General features: G+C 33.3%; 1 protein-coding gene across 1 annotated transcript in view; it reads right to left on the bottom strand.

Moving 5' to 3' along the window:
- Positions 1-16,096: 16,096 nt before the first annotated feature.
- Positions 16,097-20,157, bottom strand: part of LOC106100391 (CD9 antigen) — a 6,645-nt gene continuing 2,584 nt past the window's right edge. The window contains exons 2-6 of the mRNA XM_013279219.1: positions 20,078-20,155; positions 17,572-17,769; positions 17,249-17,425; positions 16,584-16,769; positions 16,097-16,262 (exon numbers count right to left, since the gene is read on the bottom strand). Of these exons, the coding sequence (XP_013134673.1) occupies positions 16,182-16,262; positions 16,584-16,769; positions 17,249-17,425; positions 17,572-17,769; positions 20,078-20,155 (720 nt within the window). The 3' untranslated portion in view covers positions 16,097-16,181. The remainder of the gene's footprint in view (positions 16,263-16,583; positions 16,770-17,248; positions 17,426-17,571; positions 17,770-20,077; positions 20,156-20,157) is intronic.

Below are 20,157 nucleotides of genomic sequence, written 5' to 3'. Positions count from 1 at the left end.
ATCCGCTATCGCAGATGCGTTGCCTACCCTTATCCGACGGAGGAGGAGACGCACATAAAGAGGATATTGCCCCTTCCTATGCATCTCCTCCACCGTCCAATCCACTTCCCCTTCCCATCCTCTCCTTATTAGAAAAGAGCGGTAAAGAGAAAGGGACTAAAATTAGGCCTCCGGCACCACACTCATCAGACGAAACGCGGAATTGCTTCCACTTCACGCCTGTTTTCTGTGTGGTCGTGGTATTACACCGCGCGTGCCGGCCCATTCGTGCTAAGATGTTAAAGCGGGCACTACCACTGTAAAAACTTTGTTACCTAAACTGCAGAACGGATCTCGATGAAATTTGGCATAGATGTACACATGAACTTCTTACTTTTTTGCGGCGGACGGAGTCACGGGAGAAAGCTAGAAATGTATAAAATTAATAGCTTTATTTGTAAATGTAAAAGTTTCCATTTGTACATGCTTATGTACAAGTTTTTAGATAGTAACATAAGAAAGTGTTGACATTCGATGAAATGAACGTGCAATTGATATTATTTGCAATTCTGATAACATATAAATCAAAAGACACAAGTAACATAAAGAACAAGTAGTGTATGTCTCCTGGAAAACCCTAAAGCAGATAGTTAATGCATAATTTAAACTAAACCTGTATAAGAAGTTATTCCAATAAGATTTTATGAGGTCGCCGTAGACGGTAAAGTGCTACTTGGTGCTTGGTAATAGGTAACACTTCGACCTTTGACGAAGTAAAGCAAGAATGTCTAATAAATGTTATATTGGTGTTCACAAAATTGCATCTTACGAGTACGTTCAAAGGGGACGTGAGCCCCTCAATATTAAGGAATAACCGGACCATGAAATTGATGTGATATTGTGAAATAGTTGTTCGCTTGGCTCACTCACCTCTTGGACGAAAAGCGAAGCTACTTTTAGAAGCGGGAATACCGAGGTGATTAACAACGGCCAAAGACATTCACAACACTAGAAGAACTGCACATGAGTTAGCGGCCTTAATTCGTAAAATATTTACTATATCTTTTTAAAAAATTTCGGATGATTTTAAAACATTTTTCTTTACATTTTGTAATAGGACGTGTTTAGATTTACCAGACGTTTCAATCTTATACAAAGTATTTTAAGTTATATTTATAGAAATCAAGGCTTTAGGAAATTATAATGCTTTTCTATCCACTAAAATTGTTTTAAATCAGTTATAATGTTTTTTTTAGTCGTATTAAAATAACTTTTTAAGCGATAAAAGAGGTTCTATAAACAGTTTAGTGCGGGACAGGTTGTTATTTCAAAACTCTGCATATTCACTTATATAATAATGTAGTTATAACAAACAACTGCAATAAACGCTGATAAATAGATTATCGTATATAATCCCAGTTAACTACTTCACGTGAATTGCTCAATTATGTAAAAGGAGAAGCCAATCTATGCAAAGTTAATCGAGACACAAGCGGTATCATAGCAAGCAAATTGCATGCTTGCATTGAGACGGTAATTTAATTTTCTCAGAATACCCTCACAGGACCTAATAAATTATTTAATGCAAAAACTTATTTAGATTATAACTAGAAGTAAACATCGCTTCAAATAAATAATTCCATTATCTTCCTCCTTATCCTACGCCCAGGTTTTTGTCCTAGATATAACTCTATCATATGTCATCACTCCCTTTTTTTATAATATAAGGTGGCAAACGAGCAAGCGGCCACCTGAATCCATCGATATGGAAAACGGCTGCTGCCCATTACATCCGCAATTGCAGATGCGTTACCTACCCTAAATTGACGGAGGACAAGACGCACATAAAGAGGACATCTCCCCTTCTTATGCGTTTCGTCTATCGTATAATCCACTTTTCCTTCTCATCCTTTCCTCTTAAGAAAAGGGTGGAAAGGGGAAGAGACTAAAATTAGGCCTCCGGCACCATAACATGATCTTGATCTTGATCATGTCTCCTTTCACGTAATCCATTCACCTCTTTCCAGGTCTACCTCTACCAGTGTACCCTTCCACACTCATAACTAACGTTTCTTCAAATTAATAATTTATAGGTATTTTAAAAATTCAATTGCCATATTTAAGAATTATTTTTTAACATTTAATTATGTCTTTTGAAATCTTCAAATAGATATACCTCGGTGAATTCCAGTTTTAAATGTTTTAAAACTGACAGTTTAGTATTTTCAATTTACCTATTTTAATCTAATTGGCCCTGCTGGTGATAAACTTAAATACAAATTAACTTTAAAAACTGATTACAGCATTTGCATATTTATATTAAGCAATTTTTTTTACATAACCAATTTCATACCTGTAAGCTAATCCAGTCAATCGCGTTATGTAAATATCGTCTGAGTAAATAAACCTAATGATAACGAATTAACATAACATAATTATTATGCTAATTCATCTGAAAGCAGATTATTACAACGCGCTTAGTTCATTAATATTTAAGCTAAAGTCTTATTTATAACATAAAATAACTTTGACAGTATTTCGATACAGATCTATACTATTATAATAAAGTGTAAACATACTTCTTTGTTGCCTAAGATCTCAACAATTACAGCATATTTTTGAACAATTATTTTTTTTAATAAAAAGCCCTACACTTACGTCAAGCTTTAGGCTATATATTTTCACGCCATTAAACTCAGGGGGTAAATATTTTGGATAAAACCTAATATGGGAAAGAGAACGTAAGTTACTGCCAGCATCAAGGAAGCAAGATTGCCATAGTAAGGTAATTGGTATTTTGACATTTACAATTGAGAATTTGACAAATGCAAACAATAAATTTATAATTTCATGCGGATGAAGCCGCACGCCAACAGCTAGCATTAAATAAAGTAAGTTTTTTACATCATTATTGTGTTTTGCAAAACATTTTATTTTAACTTGAATAACGTATTTTTTTCTTGTATAAATAAGTATTAAAATTATGTACTTATTAATGTTTAGTATGTTAACTAAACTTATGAAGGTATATTTCAACACAAGTGTGTCTTGTGTTGCGTATACGAGTGTAGGATAATCCGCAAACTGTCACCGGCTATTAAGCGTCCCTGCAGACGTTATAATTTATGGTTACAGTCCTACACGTGCAGGGAAATAGCCAGAAACATATAGTGTCTATAGCTTCGAAACATTTTTGTACAATGTTTTTATTATTGAAGATCTATTATTGGTGACGTGATTCATATATTTTGTAATAAATAGCTGTTGCTCTTCCTTGAAAATAAAAAAAAAATCAGGGGTATAATTTTACGATATAATGAATACTCAGTAACTGGAATTTTCATGTGTTTTACAAATTTAAAAGTAATAAATCGATCGACAATAGAAACTTATGAACAAGAAAATGTTATTGAAATTTAAAATAAAAATCATAACAGGTTTACACTTCAAAATCCACTCAAAGTAAATTCATTCCATACTAATACGTAATTAAAATTCAGGAGATAAAATCGTATCTAAATAATTAGTACTTCAGCAGCCTTTAATATAGCTTAATGTTTCAACATAACCTAGTACCGAAAGACAGTGATTGAAATTTCAATGACGGTGTTGTATGGCCCAGTAATACATCTCCAAAGGATTTCCTGCGATGTTAGACCACTAACGTCCGGGAATATTCAATCAATATCAGTCCGGCGTTAGTTCGCAAATTGATCGCTTATATTCCCGTGTGATGTGTGACAGGTTTTAGATGAAATATTGGGCATAATATCAATATGGCTTCCATCGCTTTGGTTAACATGTGGGATATTATTAAGCTACGTATTTTTAATTTAGTTTTACAGTTATTTATTATTTTCAAGAAAAGTCCAATCGTTCAATTAATTGGATGAATTAGCGGTTAGTATTCTGTGTCGGAAATTAGGTCGACGTTCTTGCCGGCGACTTACAAATTAAGTCCAAAAGTAATGTAGGCCACACACGTTGTTTTCGGAAGACGGACACACGCGTTGTTTTCACCTTACATGCATTTAGACGCACACCTTAGCGTTATTTTTACTATTAAACTGGATTATATTTCTGAGTTATGGTTATTAGATCACAACTATCATGGAAAACCTAACGTGTGTAGGTTGCATTAAACTGCACGTCTTAGTTGGTAACTGAGATGGATTAATTTTGGTCGATTACCGTCCGTTATAAAGTTATTTCATACACTGGAACCAGTCGAGGCTATGTTTGTTTTAATGTGTGATATATCAAGATTAAGTAACTAATGATTGGAACAATTTACATTACTTACAAAGCAATTGAAAAATAAAGCGTTTTTCCATCGTAGTATATGTCATAATTAAAACTCACTATTCTTATTGTTGTTTCTTAAAGTAAACCAAGACATTTTTTATCTTATACCGTATACGCTCTAAAAATGTATTCACTTTTTCGTATATTTTAACACTAAATAAAGCGTGCATCTAAAATCCCGTTTAACAACTACCCTGTTATAACCACTGGAACACAACTTTGAGATAACAAATTTACATTTTAAGGAAATCTCATTAAGTTATCCAGGATAGAGCATTAATTCAAGAGTAGACAGTAGTTAAGCATTGTCTAGCAAACAATAAAGTTGTAATTAGTAACAGCTCCGCAAGCTTTAAGACGACATCAGTGCAAGCTTCTAACTAAGTTTCGACTATAAATTCCGTTGACTTGATCGTCTACGTTAATAAAGCAGGATAGATTAATTAAGTGGGACTTACGTCGTATTCACGTGTACGGGACTTTCGTTACATTGTGTATTGTTAGTGGATAATGGGATTATTTAGTTACAGTTTAAATGACATCTTTGTTTAAATTGAAATGTTACAAAATTGTTTAACTAAAGCATTTAGAGTCGACATGGATATCTTAATGCGATTTTAAAATACCTTAAAAGAGATGTGCGTTTTGCTGGTTTTGTTATATTTAGTTTTTTTTTTTATCAGAAATAGCGCTTGATCACGATTCGAGAGTTTGACGTGTTCTGTTAATAGGTTTAGAGAAGGTCTTTAAATGGTTTGTCATTTACTAATTTTATAAATGCGATCTTTGCGATCTTGATTAAATTTAGCACAGGATATAATATCGTGTGGAAGTATACATATAATATCAAGAGCCCGTCCCACCAAATTGTAAATTTGTTCCCTTATCGGCCAGTGGTGGGACAGGTCCTAAGTTTTGTTTAATCTGCTAGTAACATTATAAATATTATGTAAGATAAATTATTATCTATTTACGTATGCAAGAGTTGTTTAGTATGTACGCTAAATGTGTCATTACTGGTCCATATCCGTGCGTTTCAATCATGCAACGTCCCGCTCCGCTTCCTATTGACTGGCACATCAATGTGAACAGGATATCGAACAATCTCGAACGGCAGATAATTATTCTCCATTGAGTTTGTATATTAAATGTAATACAGATATTATTCAAGGAGGCTTGATAGAATATGAGAGGATATTTATTTATTACCCGACACAGTCGAGAGGTTTTTTCGCGTGTATGTTTAACAATGTATGTAACATTATTAGTTTTACAAATTTATTAAAAACTTTTATTATCGGATTATTAAAGGGGATTATCTGAGGATTTAGAGAGAGGATTTTTAGACGTATGTTTGCTATGATACGTCAGATAGTGTCTTTTTAAAATTTATTAATGATGCTGTCCATTTTTTTTATTTGAAAGAAAATAAAAACGGGATAGCATCTTTTAAATATATTTATTTTTTCATAACGTAAACGAAAAGATCCGCTTTTAAATCCCGTTTTCTCAGTTTTTACGACAATCAAACATTTAAATGTTGTCAAGAACAAATGGAACGGGAAATTCTAAATCAATGAGTTGAAAAATTATCTTAAGGGGATCGCAATTACGACGAATTTATTTCCCTTACAAAAATTGAGTGAGTGAAATGAAATAGAAATATTTAAAAAACCTAAATATTTTTTATAACCTTATTAGTTAAAGTAAAAGACACTGATATTAATTATATTACTTTATCTGTATTTGATTTCAATATAAACTAGAATCGAGAACTGGAAATAACCTAGATCTATTCTATCGCGCGTCCGGACAAAGGTTAATATCCGGTACGAGTGTTTACGTTGAAGAAACAAAGACTCTGATCAAACATTTCCTCCGAAACCCTTAACTTTGTTAAACAATCGTTTTATTGAACAATGGCAGAGCTTTTATTAATTGAATAAAAATTTCCTTTAAATATTTTACGTAAAATATTTTAACTCAATGCAAAGACGTAGACGTCTACGCATACGTAGCTGCTAGACTACGTCTTATCGTAGCCTTAACTCCTTCGTACAAAAACAAAACAAAGCTTTGGAACTTACATCCTATCCTTGCGTCGCGAGAATCGCGTCGCCCTCTCTCCACAACGTAGAATCGTCAACGCGAGTCGTCTATTCTTTCGGTGCTGTCATGTTCCTACATGTCAAGTACATGGATTTGCTTTTTCAAATTGAAAATCGAACCAAAACATATTGCGAGAGTTAAATTATGGAGACGATAGTAAAGTTTACGACGCCTGCCTGTCACGGAACCTTTACAACATAAACAAGTCGCTTAGTAACTAAAATCGGTATGTTCTTTATATAACGTCTTATGTACGATGGGCTTTACATACCCATAGCTGTAGTTTTATTTTTATTGACGTAATGAAGTGTCATGTTTGCGGCCGCCTACACACGAGTGCAGACAGCTCAGTGAATGCAGGAGATTAAGATATAACACACGCTTCACCGAGCGATTGCTTCTGTAATCGATGTCATTTACATACCGACGCGACATCTTGTATAATGTTAACATTTTCATAGCGAGAACATGTTGGATATAGCTTTAAATATTATATCCTTTGTGTAGATTTTGCAAAGTAAAGTTATTATTATTTATCTAAGAAAGTTAATTGCAATAATAAACAATGGTTTGTTGGAGAACTAAAAAATATAGAAGATATACGAAAAGTCAGTTTTTATTTTACTTGGACGAGGTTGCTATCGTAAGCTGGTATAGTACTTTTTTTATAAATAGAAAACAATGTAGTTAATATAGTCCTTAAAATGAACAGTGTTTTAATATTTTATCGTGGAATCTTCATCAGTTTAATGATGTTTCAATCTCATTCATTTCGCATTAAGCGAGGCTTGACATAGTTTTCTAAACCCACTTCATCATTAATCCTAACAATAGGCTTAAACCGTAAGACTTATTCAATTATTTCTGCTAGACATTTTAGGGAACATTGTTATGAAGATTATTAAATTAATTATGAACCGAGAGAACACGGTTCTGAGAATAAAAATATTTATAATAAATAGTATTCAATAAAGTTTGTAATACTTTTAGTAAGAGAAAATAATTAAGTATTAAAAAAAATCCTATACAGTAGGCTACCAGTGCTTAAACATACAACAACATACTTCATTATTTTTGGAAAACGGATATGTGAACAGATTTAGTATGGATTCTTTGTCAATAGAAATTCACGATATGATAGAGCGCTATGAATTCAGGCAGAATTTTTTTAATTTTACTTTCAGATGGATTATACTGTTCTTTACTCTTTCTAACAGATAGCATATCTGCAACTAATCTATATTCAACCTACAACCTATATGCCTTAATTAAACATATTTTCTATTAAAAATTATGCTTTCACATCGATAGTCCGTCTAATCTCTATGTTTAGAGTACATTGCTAAACTATCTAAAAGCAAAGCAGACAACTAAGTTAAATCCGGAATTCGACTACGATTGTTGGCCGCAACGTTTCGGTCGCAAATCTGACTGAAACTTAACTCGGCTAATCGAATTCAGATTACGAGGGATTTCGAAAACTTTGATGTTGCGATTTCATAGAATTATTTATAGAAGTAATAGTTTTTTGGGCGGATGTTTATTCAAGTCATGTGAATTAAAAATGTTAAATATAAATAGAATTTATACTATATTAATTTTAACAGTAGTTGAGCCCGCTTTAACATCTTCACATGCATGGGTCGGCTCGCCCGGCGTAATACCACGACCACACAGAAGACAGGCGTGAAGTGGAAGCAATTCCGCGTTTCGTCTGATGAGTGTGGTACCGGAGGCCCAATTTTAGTCCCTTTCCCGTTCCACCCTTTTCATATAAGGAAAAGATTGGATGGGAAATTTTTTTTTTTTTAGTGGGCGGCCCTTTGCCGCCCTCTTTTACCTCTGACATGTATGATCAGGGATTTTGGGTACGTTTATAAAAACAATATATAAAATTTACAATATTACTTACAAGCTAATATCAAAATCAAATTTAACTGTTAAGGAGATGCATAGGAAAGGGATATATCCTCTTTATGTGCGTCTCCTCCTCTGTTGATTTAGAGTAGGCAACACATCTGCAATTGCGGATGTTTATGGTCAGCGGTCGGTTCGCCATTTTGGCTGATTTAGGTAGCCGCTTGCTTGTTCGCCACCCTATTGTATAAAAAAAGTACGTTTTGGTAATTAATATATTAAATATTTTTCTTTAACGGGCTTATTACTTATTAGATGTAAGTAATATTATCCGAGTCTTGAATTTACTACACATCTACAAAAATTACGATAATAATTCAGAGTAACAAATGTACATATTTAAATAGAATTTTCTCTGAGTGATCCACAAACTATATTTTGATGATGTTATCCACAAAATAAATATTCCTTTAAAAAAGTAAAAGTAGAGACAGTTCAGTTTACTGCGTCGTAAAGGCTCTCGGAGCGCGCATGTCGCGTCTCTTAACAAATGTGATACAATGTAGATACGGGAATATTTGTCGTTAAATTTTATAACACAACATAGATTACGTACTATCCAAAAATATTACATACAAATACGTCGTCTAGACGATTTTCTAAAAAGTACTTCATTATGAAAAATATCTACGAAGTTATTGGAATACTTCGTGCATTTTTAAGGCTTCGAATGAGTGAACACTAATATTGTATCGTTTTATTAATTACTTTTATGTTGTACGTTTTCTTTCATTCTTCAGAATATGTGTTTTGATTAATTTCTAATTTCTAATAGAGATTGGTTGGTATTCTATATATTTGGTGGCGAACTATGTTTTTAAATTTCGCGGTATGGGACAGGGATAATGCGGTTCACCGACTAATATTTATTCTCTCGCACAAGAGGGTAGGTTTAAAATTCGTCTCCAGTTGGGCGCGGAAAGGTGTGCGGGGCATCGTGTGCATTTCTACACTGTAAAATAGATCAATTTTCATACAGCTTTCTTTGTCTATAAGGACATGGAACTATGAAATTCTCATTTTAGATGTTTAAAATCCAACAAAAAACATTTGCAAGTGATTTTTACGAACAAGGAGCGTTGATGAGATCATTTTTGTCGCTTTAAAACTTTATGCTTGCATTACATTAACATATCTGTGTTGTTTGAATATCATTCCTTTTTAAAGGAGTGGCAACCAGACTTTTTGTGATGTTAAAAATTTACGACATCGTAAAATGTGAAAGTGCGCTCATCTGCTATGCCGCAGTCTCTAGTACGAATGTGATGCCCCAATAAGAATGTTTACGTGAATATTTAAAACATTAAAAAACAACTTTGTGTACATTGGATTCGGGATAGCTGTTTTTGTCGCTAAACAACGTCAGTAAATCATTTGGTTATTCCTTAGAGCGGGCACTCCTTTGACTGAACTATGGCACAATTGTTATGCGATTGTTGATTGTTTCGTAGTCAATTCAACTGTTTATTTGCACAACTAAAAATTGAGTAGTGTGCGCACTTACATATAAGCTTATAGGAATAATAGCGAGACTAAACAGATGTGCCATAGTTTAGTTACGCGTTTGCGTACGCTTTTAATGCTATTACTCATTCATTTTACCTTAGGAACAGAAATATGACATGTTTATTTTACGAATAATAATGACCGTCTTTCGTAGGATGTTTTTCCATTCATGTGATTGTCACCGAATTGGATGTTGTAGCGGTGTGTTCTTGGCCAGTCCAGACCATACTGCGGCTTCCTCTGGGACTCTATTCCTAGTTTTTACCCGCAATAGTATGTTTCAGCGGATAGCGGAAGATCAGCGCTGGGTAACTCAGTGAGTAGCACGCAGCATTCAAACCGTAGCGTGGACCCAATCAATTAATCATTACAATGTTCATTATACGTAATATTTTATTTCATCCCAATTTTATTATTTTCTATTTGATTACTTGTATTTTTTTTATCATTCCTGATTATGTAATAGTGTTGTTAAGGATTCAATGTCATTTTATTTTCATTTCTGCATTTACGGATCTTCTAGCAACGTGACCAGAATACTCCAGCAACCACTAGAATTGGTTAACACTCATAAACGAGATTAAACTCCTTATTGACCGACTTCTATAACAAAACGTTTACACATAACGGAGAGTTTATGGTAACAAAGCGTAAAAAGATGTTAACCGAACGCGTCATTATACTCTGTCTGCGAAGCCTTTGTGGAGACAATAACTCAGTTCGCAATCCATTAGGACGTGGCCAAATGACGCAGAAAGTTGACTTATGGTTGGTACGACTTGCTCCATAGAAGCACATCAGATAATGCTACGCCTCGCAGACTTGTTTTATGCTCCAATAACCAACCAAATGGTTTTAATGTTTTTTCTTTCATTAGTACAGCAATTTAGAATAAATATGTCATTTTAAACATTAGATCTTACTTAATTTTGTAAATGTGAAAGTTTTATGGACGGAAAGATGGATAGATGTTCGTTAGAGTTTGTAGCCCAAACTGCTGAACGAATCACGATGAAATTTGGCATAAATGTAGAGGAAGATAACACGTAGGCTACTTGCTTTTGTTTTTTTTTTAATTCCACGCGGACGGAGTCGCGGGCGAAAGCCAGTTGAATATCCTTTTAAAACCTTAGAATTACTTGTATTCAGTGTTTAGTTCTCGAATTAACATTTTGCAAATGTCAAAATGTCATGATATGATGTCAAACCATAGCAACCTTGACTCCTTGATGTTGGCAGCAACTTATGGTCTCTTTTCCACATTAGGGTTTTTATCCAAAATGTTTACGCCTAAGTTTAACGGCGTGAAAATATATAGCCTAAAGCGTGACGTAAGTGTAGGACTTTTTATTAAAAAAAGAATTACTCGAAAACATGCTGTGATTGCTGACATCTTAGGCAACAAAGAAGTGTGTGTTTACGCTTTATTATATTAGTATAGATCTAATGTTCTTATGAAAAATATTAAATTTCTATGTATCAAATAACTAACACGAAGCGTAAGTTAAGACTTCTAGGTGTCAATTGTAGGAATAATTTATTTTAGCAGTTCTATAATTTAGTGGATTTCTCCTAAATTTATACTTTGCAGGAAAAAAAACATGGCGTCAAAATTACTAAATGAATTATGTTTGTAATCACATTGGTGTTATTCTGAAGATTTTAAGTAATCATCAAACAAAACAAGGCACAAAAGTGTTTATTATTCTTATTCGGCGTAATCGGCTTCAAGTGTAATTAGCGTGAAATCTTAAACTTTTCCCCTTGTTTTGTCATGTTTGTTTTGTGTAAAGCTGACGAAGAATTCTCAGAAGTTCAAAGGTGGTATTCTGAATGATAAAGAAATTTCTAAGCGATATTTTTTAAACACAAAACCGTACTAACTATATACTCGTACATATTTTTTTATTTACACAACAATATTTTGCCATTCACAGTATAGTTATTAGATAATTATTTCAAATTTTGTTAGTTTTTGTATATACGTTTAAATATGTTAAATATTGTATATTGTCATAAGGGAAATAAAGCTATCTTTATCTTTTTTATTGTAAATCATACTTCATACTAATGTTATAAATGTGAAAGTGTAGTTGGATGGATGGATGTTTGTTACAGTTTGTAGCCTAAACGGCTGAACGGATTTCGATGAAATTTTGTATAGATGTAGAGGATAGTCTGAAAGAACACATATGCTACTCACTTTTGTTTTTTTAAATTCCACGCGGATGGAGTCGCGGGCGAAAACTAGTCTCATATATTCTTCAAAATTTCATCTAGCTACGGACGTTCCGTTTTCACTTGAGGCGTTGAAATTAAGATTTGAATACGCCAATCAGAGGCCAGCAAATTAAGAAGTTTCAACAGATTTTAACCACTCGTGCACCTGTGTTTACGTGTGTGAGTCATGTGTATAAATGTTATGTGTAACTTTGTGTTCTTAAAAATATTTAGTCTTAGTCTGTAGCTGACTTTACAAATGCATTGAAATTTTAAAACTTCAATTGTTTTTTTTAATATAAATTGATATTACCTGATTCAGTTTATTTTGATGCGATAAAACAAATCGAAAAGATATCTTCCCGATGAGGTATTTGCTTTGTCAGCGAGCGCTTTGTTGGCGACCATTGAGAGCGCAATCCATTACGACTGGACAAATGACGTGGAAAGTTGACTTGTACATTTGTAAGTCTTTTGTAAGAAGGGGGATTTGTATTACGTTTGTTTATATTCTTATTTGCGACAAACAAAGTGATATTTTGTTCTTTATCTATGTTGTTAAAAGCATTCTTATCGTCGAAAATCAAAAATAAGTAAGACGTCTTCTTAAAAAGACATTCTTATTCTGGATTTGTTATAAAAATAACCCAAATGTAAAAGTTTGCTTTGGATGAATGTTCGCTATGTATAGATCGGTTGAAGGGATCTGGGTGAAAATTTGGTTTCAATTTAGAAGACGTAGGCTACTTAGTATTTTTTAATTCCGTGCAGACGGAGTTACGGGCCAAATGTAGTGTAATTATAAAACAAAGAACATATCTTACGCGATATAAACTAATATTACCAAATAATTTTACAGTGAAGTAAATATCTTTGGGGGTTTCCAGAATTTTGAGGTTAAGTTGTGCTCGTTTTGCCGTACATAACTTACTAAGTATGGAAAGTAATTAAGTAGACAGTTAGCCGGTACACAATTGGATGAGGCAAGTTAGCGGCTATCAGATAGTTTTGTTTGTTCGCAGTTGTTTGCCGACTACAAACATTCTTCACCGGATATTACCCGTTGGCCGGATGTGTAGGGACTCTGTTAGATCTGCCTTTATTACCAGACTGGATTATCAATCTTGTTGTTTGCGTCCCTTTAGTTCATTTTGCTAACTTTTGCTTTGCTTTGGCTTCTTTGTTAAGTATCATAAAGGAAACACAAATGTTATGTAAAATTAGATGGAATATTATAAAGTGATTAAAAAATGGATTGACAAGAATAACAAACGCCAGTAACAACATATGTACATATATGGTAACACATCTACAATTGCGGGTGTCTATGGGTAACAAACGCTTTTTGAGCGAATTTTGGCAAGAGCTTGCCTGTTTGCCACCTTATGATATAAATAAAAATAATGTTACAAAATGAAATTTGTTGTACAAATAACTAACTAAAGATAAAATTCGCTATAGATGTAGAGGATCGTCTGGACGAACTCATTTTGGTTTCTTTTCTAATTCCACTAAACGAAGTCGCGGGCGAAAGCTGTGATAGTGTTTGTACAGTTAACATTTGTATTTTTTAATTTTCTTTTTGAATGCTCCTTTACAATCGATGCGACAGTCATATACTCATACAGTCTATAAAGTGTCACTTGGTATTTAACGTAACCATTAAAGTGACAACAATCCGACACTATAATAGTTAGCTTCAGCTCTGGTTGAGCAGACGTCGGTCCCGTCGCCGGCTATATTTCCTCTGAGACACCTGCGAAGCCGGAATAATAAAGAGCCTTACAACGTCTCAAAATGGCACTTTTTCTCGCAATTCAACCGCAATGTGCACTTAAGGGATTTGAATAACTTATACGTCGGATTTTATCTATTCCACGCAACTCCCAAAACGTACCCGAACCGAATTTCACCACGAAGTCTTAACATTATTCACACGACTTACGACTGTGTTTTTTTAATTAGAATTAATAGCAATTATAATTAGTATGTCCTATAAATTGACATAATTAGGCATCACGTCGTATCGAAATTTTAACAGCAGTACCCGTTTTTCGATGGTTAAACAATCCCTTCACATCTCATACCAAACCTAAATTAAGTCTACTTTATTAAAACGGGTACGTCTCTAACAGACGAATATTGAAACGCCATTTTAGATTGTAACATGGTCTTAGACGACAAGGCCATGGTGAAACTTCAATTTTTTTACAAATGTTGACGACAATCAGAATGCAAGCAACGCTTACGAAGCTTTGTACTTCTTTTCAATATTTGGTTGTAAGTTAGAGAAAAATACAAACGTTTATATGACATAAACACGATCCTGTTAACCCTTAGTCTAAAATCCGTGTAACATCTCACAAACTCGGAGACGCCATCCATCTTGGCGAAAGTCCAAAAGTCAATTACCGAAAACCGACTTTTAGATAACTTGAACAATTATTTTCGTATATTCTAGGCACACCTAACGAGTGTTCCGAGGATTTTAACGACCTGACATAGTTCGGCAATTATGCATCGTTTAGGCTATCCTGTTAGTCTTGAGAGATAAATCTCTTGACTGATACTTGGCAACTAAGAGCTTTACACACCAGAAATTAAACTATCGCAAAACTGTTTAGCCTCTCTTTGATTCCTATGAGATTATTTGTAGGTGCGTACATTACTCGATTTTTAGTTGTGCAACTAAACAGTTGAAATGGCTGCAAAACAAACGACAATCGCATAACAGTCTATCGTACTGTTTAGTCACAGAGCGCCTGGTCTAACTATCAACACCGGTCTCATCTTGTTTTTTTTTTAATAAGAAGTGGGTAATAACATCATTGATTTTAATGAAAGACAGTACACAATAATTACAGCAACTAATTAATTGCAAACATTTAATTCTTCTGTTATTTTTTTGTTTAATAACCAAAACCGAATCATTGACGACTGAAAATGTTGTATGAATATGTGTAAATGTCAATCAGAGCTAAAGATAAAATGACTCTGATTCTGAGTGTAGTTAGGTGTTAATAATGAAAGTTAATATTGTTTTAGTAATTCAGTGAGCATAATAAGGGATGTATCGACCCGCTAGGGGCCGCAACAGCCAGATTTACTGGCGACGCCGCGTGTCGCTAATGTCTACAAGTCTTACCTAACTCCGCTAACTTAGAGTAACCATAACTGTAATAAATCCGAGGATAAAGTTGTTAACGTAATCTGTACACTGTCAACATGTCTCGACTTTCAGTGGCATGTAGTAGAGCGTGCGCACATTTGACTAAACTATCGCAAAACTGTTTAGTCGGACGTAATTCCTATGTGCTTATATGGTGCACACTACTCGATTTTTAGTAGTGCATCTAAATTGTTCTATGGGCTGTGTAATAATCGACAAATGGGCACCAGTAGTACGATAGTTTAGTCGAAAGTGTGCGCACGCTCTAAGGCTAAGTACACACTAAAACGCCAGGAGACAATTAAATTTTCATTGTTTATGAACTTGTATAGTGTATATATACTATGCCAAATGTGTGAAAATTTAGACAATGCTCAAAAAGTAATTTAAACACAGCTTATAAGTTATCCTTAACAACGTAATAAAAGGTTTAATGATACTATGTTTTTATTTCATTTTTACGTTTATTTAATTAAAGCAACACTAGAAATTTGATCCTTAAAAATAAATTTTAGTATAAAATCTCGTTGGTTATACCCGAGACTTAGACTACATGTCGTAGACTTCGTAATACAAAAATAAACTTAAATTACTTCTAAATAAAGGTGGTATTTCATTTTTACTTATCACTATGTTGTTTATATTATAATTGTTGCCGATAATATGTTTGTCGTTTGTATTGATATTAAAAATAATTTTTTATTATGCAAAAAAAAGATTTGCATACATGTCATTATTAACTTTTTTGTCATAGTAAAACATATTTTTGATTGCTTACATCTAACTAGAAATATAAAACTTCGGGTCTGTCACACCAATGGTTGATAGATGCTCAGATAGCTTATAAATGACGTCATTGTCAGATAAGGTAACAAAATCCGATATTTCCAGCACATATTTAACACGTTGGATTGTTAGACAACTTAAAATTTGTTGGGACAGGCCCTCAATCTATTTAAATTATATGCTTAAACATTTAATTTTTGTATACGATAGCCTCGTCTTCTTCTTTTTTCACCGCTTGTATCAAGACTAAAGACATAACTGCATTCACCACCTGAAAATGAAAATACGTAATTCATGTATTAATAAATATGCTAAAAAGACTACAACATAAGTCCCAATTTTAATTTTGGAACGAAAAGTTTAGATTATCTGTAAAATAGTGTAAAATATGATTGTATTTAACGAATCAGAGCGCGCACACCTCAAACTAAATCATCAATCGAAACAATCGGGAATCGCACAACACTTGTGCGATAATTTAGTCAAAGGTGTGCACCCGCTCTGAAATAAAAGACTTTGTAAATGCTATTTTTGCTACATTTACGTTTTAACAACAAAAATGTAATAAAACCACAGGGTCGTATGTACTTACACATATCATGCACGAAGCAAGAACAATGCCAGCCAACCAGCCAGTCTTGCCCTCTAAGTACCAAGTGAGCTCATCCACACAGCCATGGAAGTAAGCGTTGCCGGTGACTGAGTCACGACACTCGGATGGCAAAGGTTTATTCAAGTTTAAAAAGTCCATCGGACCATCAGCACCGCAACAACCAATCTGTAATCGGTTAAAACAAATGAATCTCTTCAAGAGACAGCACACTGGAAACTTTGACAAATACGCGTAAGAACTTTAAACTATCGCACAACTGTTGTGCAATTGTGGATTATTTCGTAGCGAATTCATTTGTTTAGTTCCATAACTAAATGTCCAGTAGTGTGTGGACCTCCATTTAAGCTCATAGGAAACATATCGCGACTAAACAGTTGTGCGATAGTTTAGTCGAAGAAGAACGCACGCTAATAATTTCTTCTTCAGACAGATAAAGATAAAAAGGGACATATGTTTGTCGTTAATGTTTCAGTATAGGGAATTAGCATTTAAAGTACACATATCCAACTTTTTTTAATGATTTTTCAAATGTTGTGTCCATATCTAATACAGCATTGCAGTCTGTTTACATAATGGCAGTATGAATGTTCACAAAACTTTAAAGAGATATAAACAGTTCAAGTAAAGATCTCATTTAAACTTACTCCTTCTTGCACCATCCTTAGTATTTCCCGGCTACCTTCATGTTGTGGGTTATTCATGAGTCTTAGTATGACATCTTTTATAAGAGGTTGAACACTAGAGTCGTAAGTTGAAAAGTCCAGGACCACGCAAGCGCCTATCAGACCGAAGACAAATAACGCGATTTGTGTTCCTATAAACTAAAATTATAATGTGATTAGAATTACAACCATAGTTTCCCTGAACAAGCATAATTTTAATGAAATGTTGTAATTTCATTAAAATGAAAACATTTCCATTAAAATATTAAATTGAAAAAATTAAATGTAATAAAGAGTTAACTTACTCCGTAGAGTAGGACGACGTTTTCCATAAGAGCGGAGCCGCAACCAAGGAATGCTACAACCATTATGCCTAACGAGGCAATAAGAATGATATAGATCCCAATGAAGTACTTCTGAAGTTCCAAAATTCTCATCCATTCGTTGAAACCGGGCTCGAAGCAGATCCATAGACACAATGCGAATATAGACACGCCGAATAACTGAAAAATGAAAACAATAATTTTAGTTAAATTGAGGTTAACACCAGCGTATCTGTTTTATATTAACTGGTAGAGTAACTATTACCTTTAAAATTATTATTTAAATATTATTAATATGAATATAAGGCTTTCTTATTTACTATTAAAATAATGAGTGACACAAATTATACCTAAGTCCTCTATGAAAGTTAATGTCTCGGTTCAAATGATATAAAATAGGAAATAATTAAACGGACACTATTTTCATGACGTCATAGTTAAAAACGATACGTCAGTTTTAAATTGTAATGCGATGAATCATTGAATAACATTATGTTGACACTAGTTATGAGTATGAGAATGTTAGTATGTCCATAATTCTCAATTTTATCAGATTGCGTTTCAATTTTTAAAAACGTATTTATGATATAAAAGTAGAAAACTGGTTTTAATGTTTTCAACGGCTTTGCTATTTACTAGAAATAATGGAAACATGATTGAAATCCTATTTACTTAGAAAATAATGTACATATCGTTGATTGATCTCGACCTTTTTATTACAACAAGTACGTATTGTTTATAAAGAAACTGTTTACTTCTATAATAAATATGACCAATTTCTAAGAAAAAGAAAGCTCTATAAATCAAATAGGATAGAAAGGGATAGCTATCTCTTCTCGCTTTTTATAAATAATGTCCTTCGTCGAATGTCGTCTGCAGATTAAAACATTTATAGCCTAAACTAAAAATAATACCAGCCTGTTTGTCTTGGCTTTAATCCAAAAGTTAATTATCACAAATCCTACGGACTTCAGACTACGGAGTCAATTATTTTTCATCCTTGTACGACTAAATCTAGTGCTAGCATATTCTTCAATATGTTTCTATTCTTTTCAATTAAAAGTAATTCAGTAATATTTGCCTTTATTCTTTACTCGTACTGAAATATTCGAAATTGAAAGTAAGATTAGAAATTAAAATGACACATACTTAAAAGCAAATTTTAAAAGAAAATTGTAACTTTTTTTATAGTCTTTTAAAGACTATAAAAAAGGTAAAAAGTAAACAAGAGAATTTTAGAACGAGTCCTCATAGTCTATACTAATATTATAAAGAGGAAAGATTTGTATTTTTGTATGTATTGAAATAACTCAAAAACTACTCGGCCGATTTCAAAAATTCTGTCACCATTAGAAAGCTACATTATCGCTGATTAACATAGGCTATATTATTAAAATTCACGTAGATAAAGTCGCGGGAAACAGCTAGTATTAAATAAATAAAAAATCTGATAAAGTAAATCAATGTTAACGAACGAAATTCTAAAATTGTTTTCCAATTCCAAGCTTTAATTTGTATTAACATTCTTAATTAAGCAAGCTTAATAACTGTTGCTTTGCGCAAATTGCAAGCAACAACCAAGTGCTTGATTTACCGCACACACCACGTGTGGCTAATGAATGCTACTCTGCTAAGTACCTTATAACAACAGTCTGGGTTTTAAACAAAGTTTTTAGAGAAAAATGGAATTTTACACGTTACATATCTCAAAGGAAATAGTAGGAATCTAGATCATCCATGTTAAATATTGAAGCATAATATTATAAATCATACTAATATTATAAATGCGAAAGTTTAAATAGATGGATGGATGTATGTTTGTTCGTTTGTAGCCTAAACGGCTGGACGGATTTCGATTAAATTTGGTATGGATGTAGAGGATACTTTGGAAGAACACATACGCTACTTAGTTTTGTTTTTTTTTAATTCCACGCGGACGCAGTCGCGGGCGAAAACTAGTAACTGACCATAATCATCGAGAACAATTGATGTTGAAGTGCTAGTTTATTCATTCATAAATAAAGAACCGGAAATAATAGTTTGGAAAACAAGAGTCTTCAATGTAAATTCATTTCCATTCTATGAATCAGATTATGACAGTATTATACTCGGAAAACGGGCCAAGCTCTTATCAATTGTTGATAACGCGTTCTTAATAACTGCCCTTTATTTTTGTGTAAACGTAATACAAAATTGGTGCAAGGGAATTAGATTTTTTTTTGTTTAATTATCAACTCATATACCTTCTTCAACATAAAGTGTATATATGTATGTAAGTTGTTTTGACTTTGTAGTTGTGAACAATTACTTCTAACATGTGTCACTATTTATCTTAAATCTCATTTTAAACGCATACTAAGTGACCATGATTTTACAAGGAATGAGGACATTTGTGCACATGAGTTTAGACAGTAGACATTATACATCTTGGCTATTAAAAACATTGTGTAATGTGAATTTAGAAACTACGACCTTAATAACAACCTACCCATAGCACGACGTTGAAGCAGAACAAAGTATACTTGATGCAATAAATTTGCGATTCGAGTTTCCCCACGGCGGGTCCCT

This window comes from Papilio polytes, unplaced genomic scaffold, assembly GCF_000836215.1.
Source record: "Papilio polytes unplaced genomic scaffold, Ppol_1.0 DF824047.1, whole genome shotgun sequence".
Classification (NCBI taxonomy): Eukaryota; Metazoa; Arthropoda; class Insecta; order Lepidoptera; family Papilionidae; genus Papilio; species Papilio polytes.
This window is presented reverse-complemented; position numbering and strand designations above follow the sequence as displayed.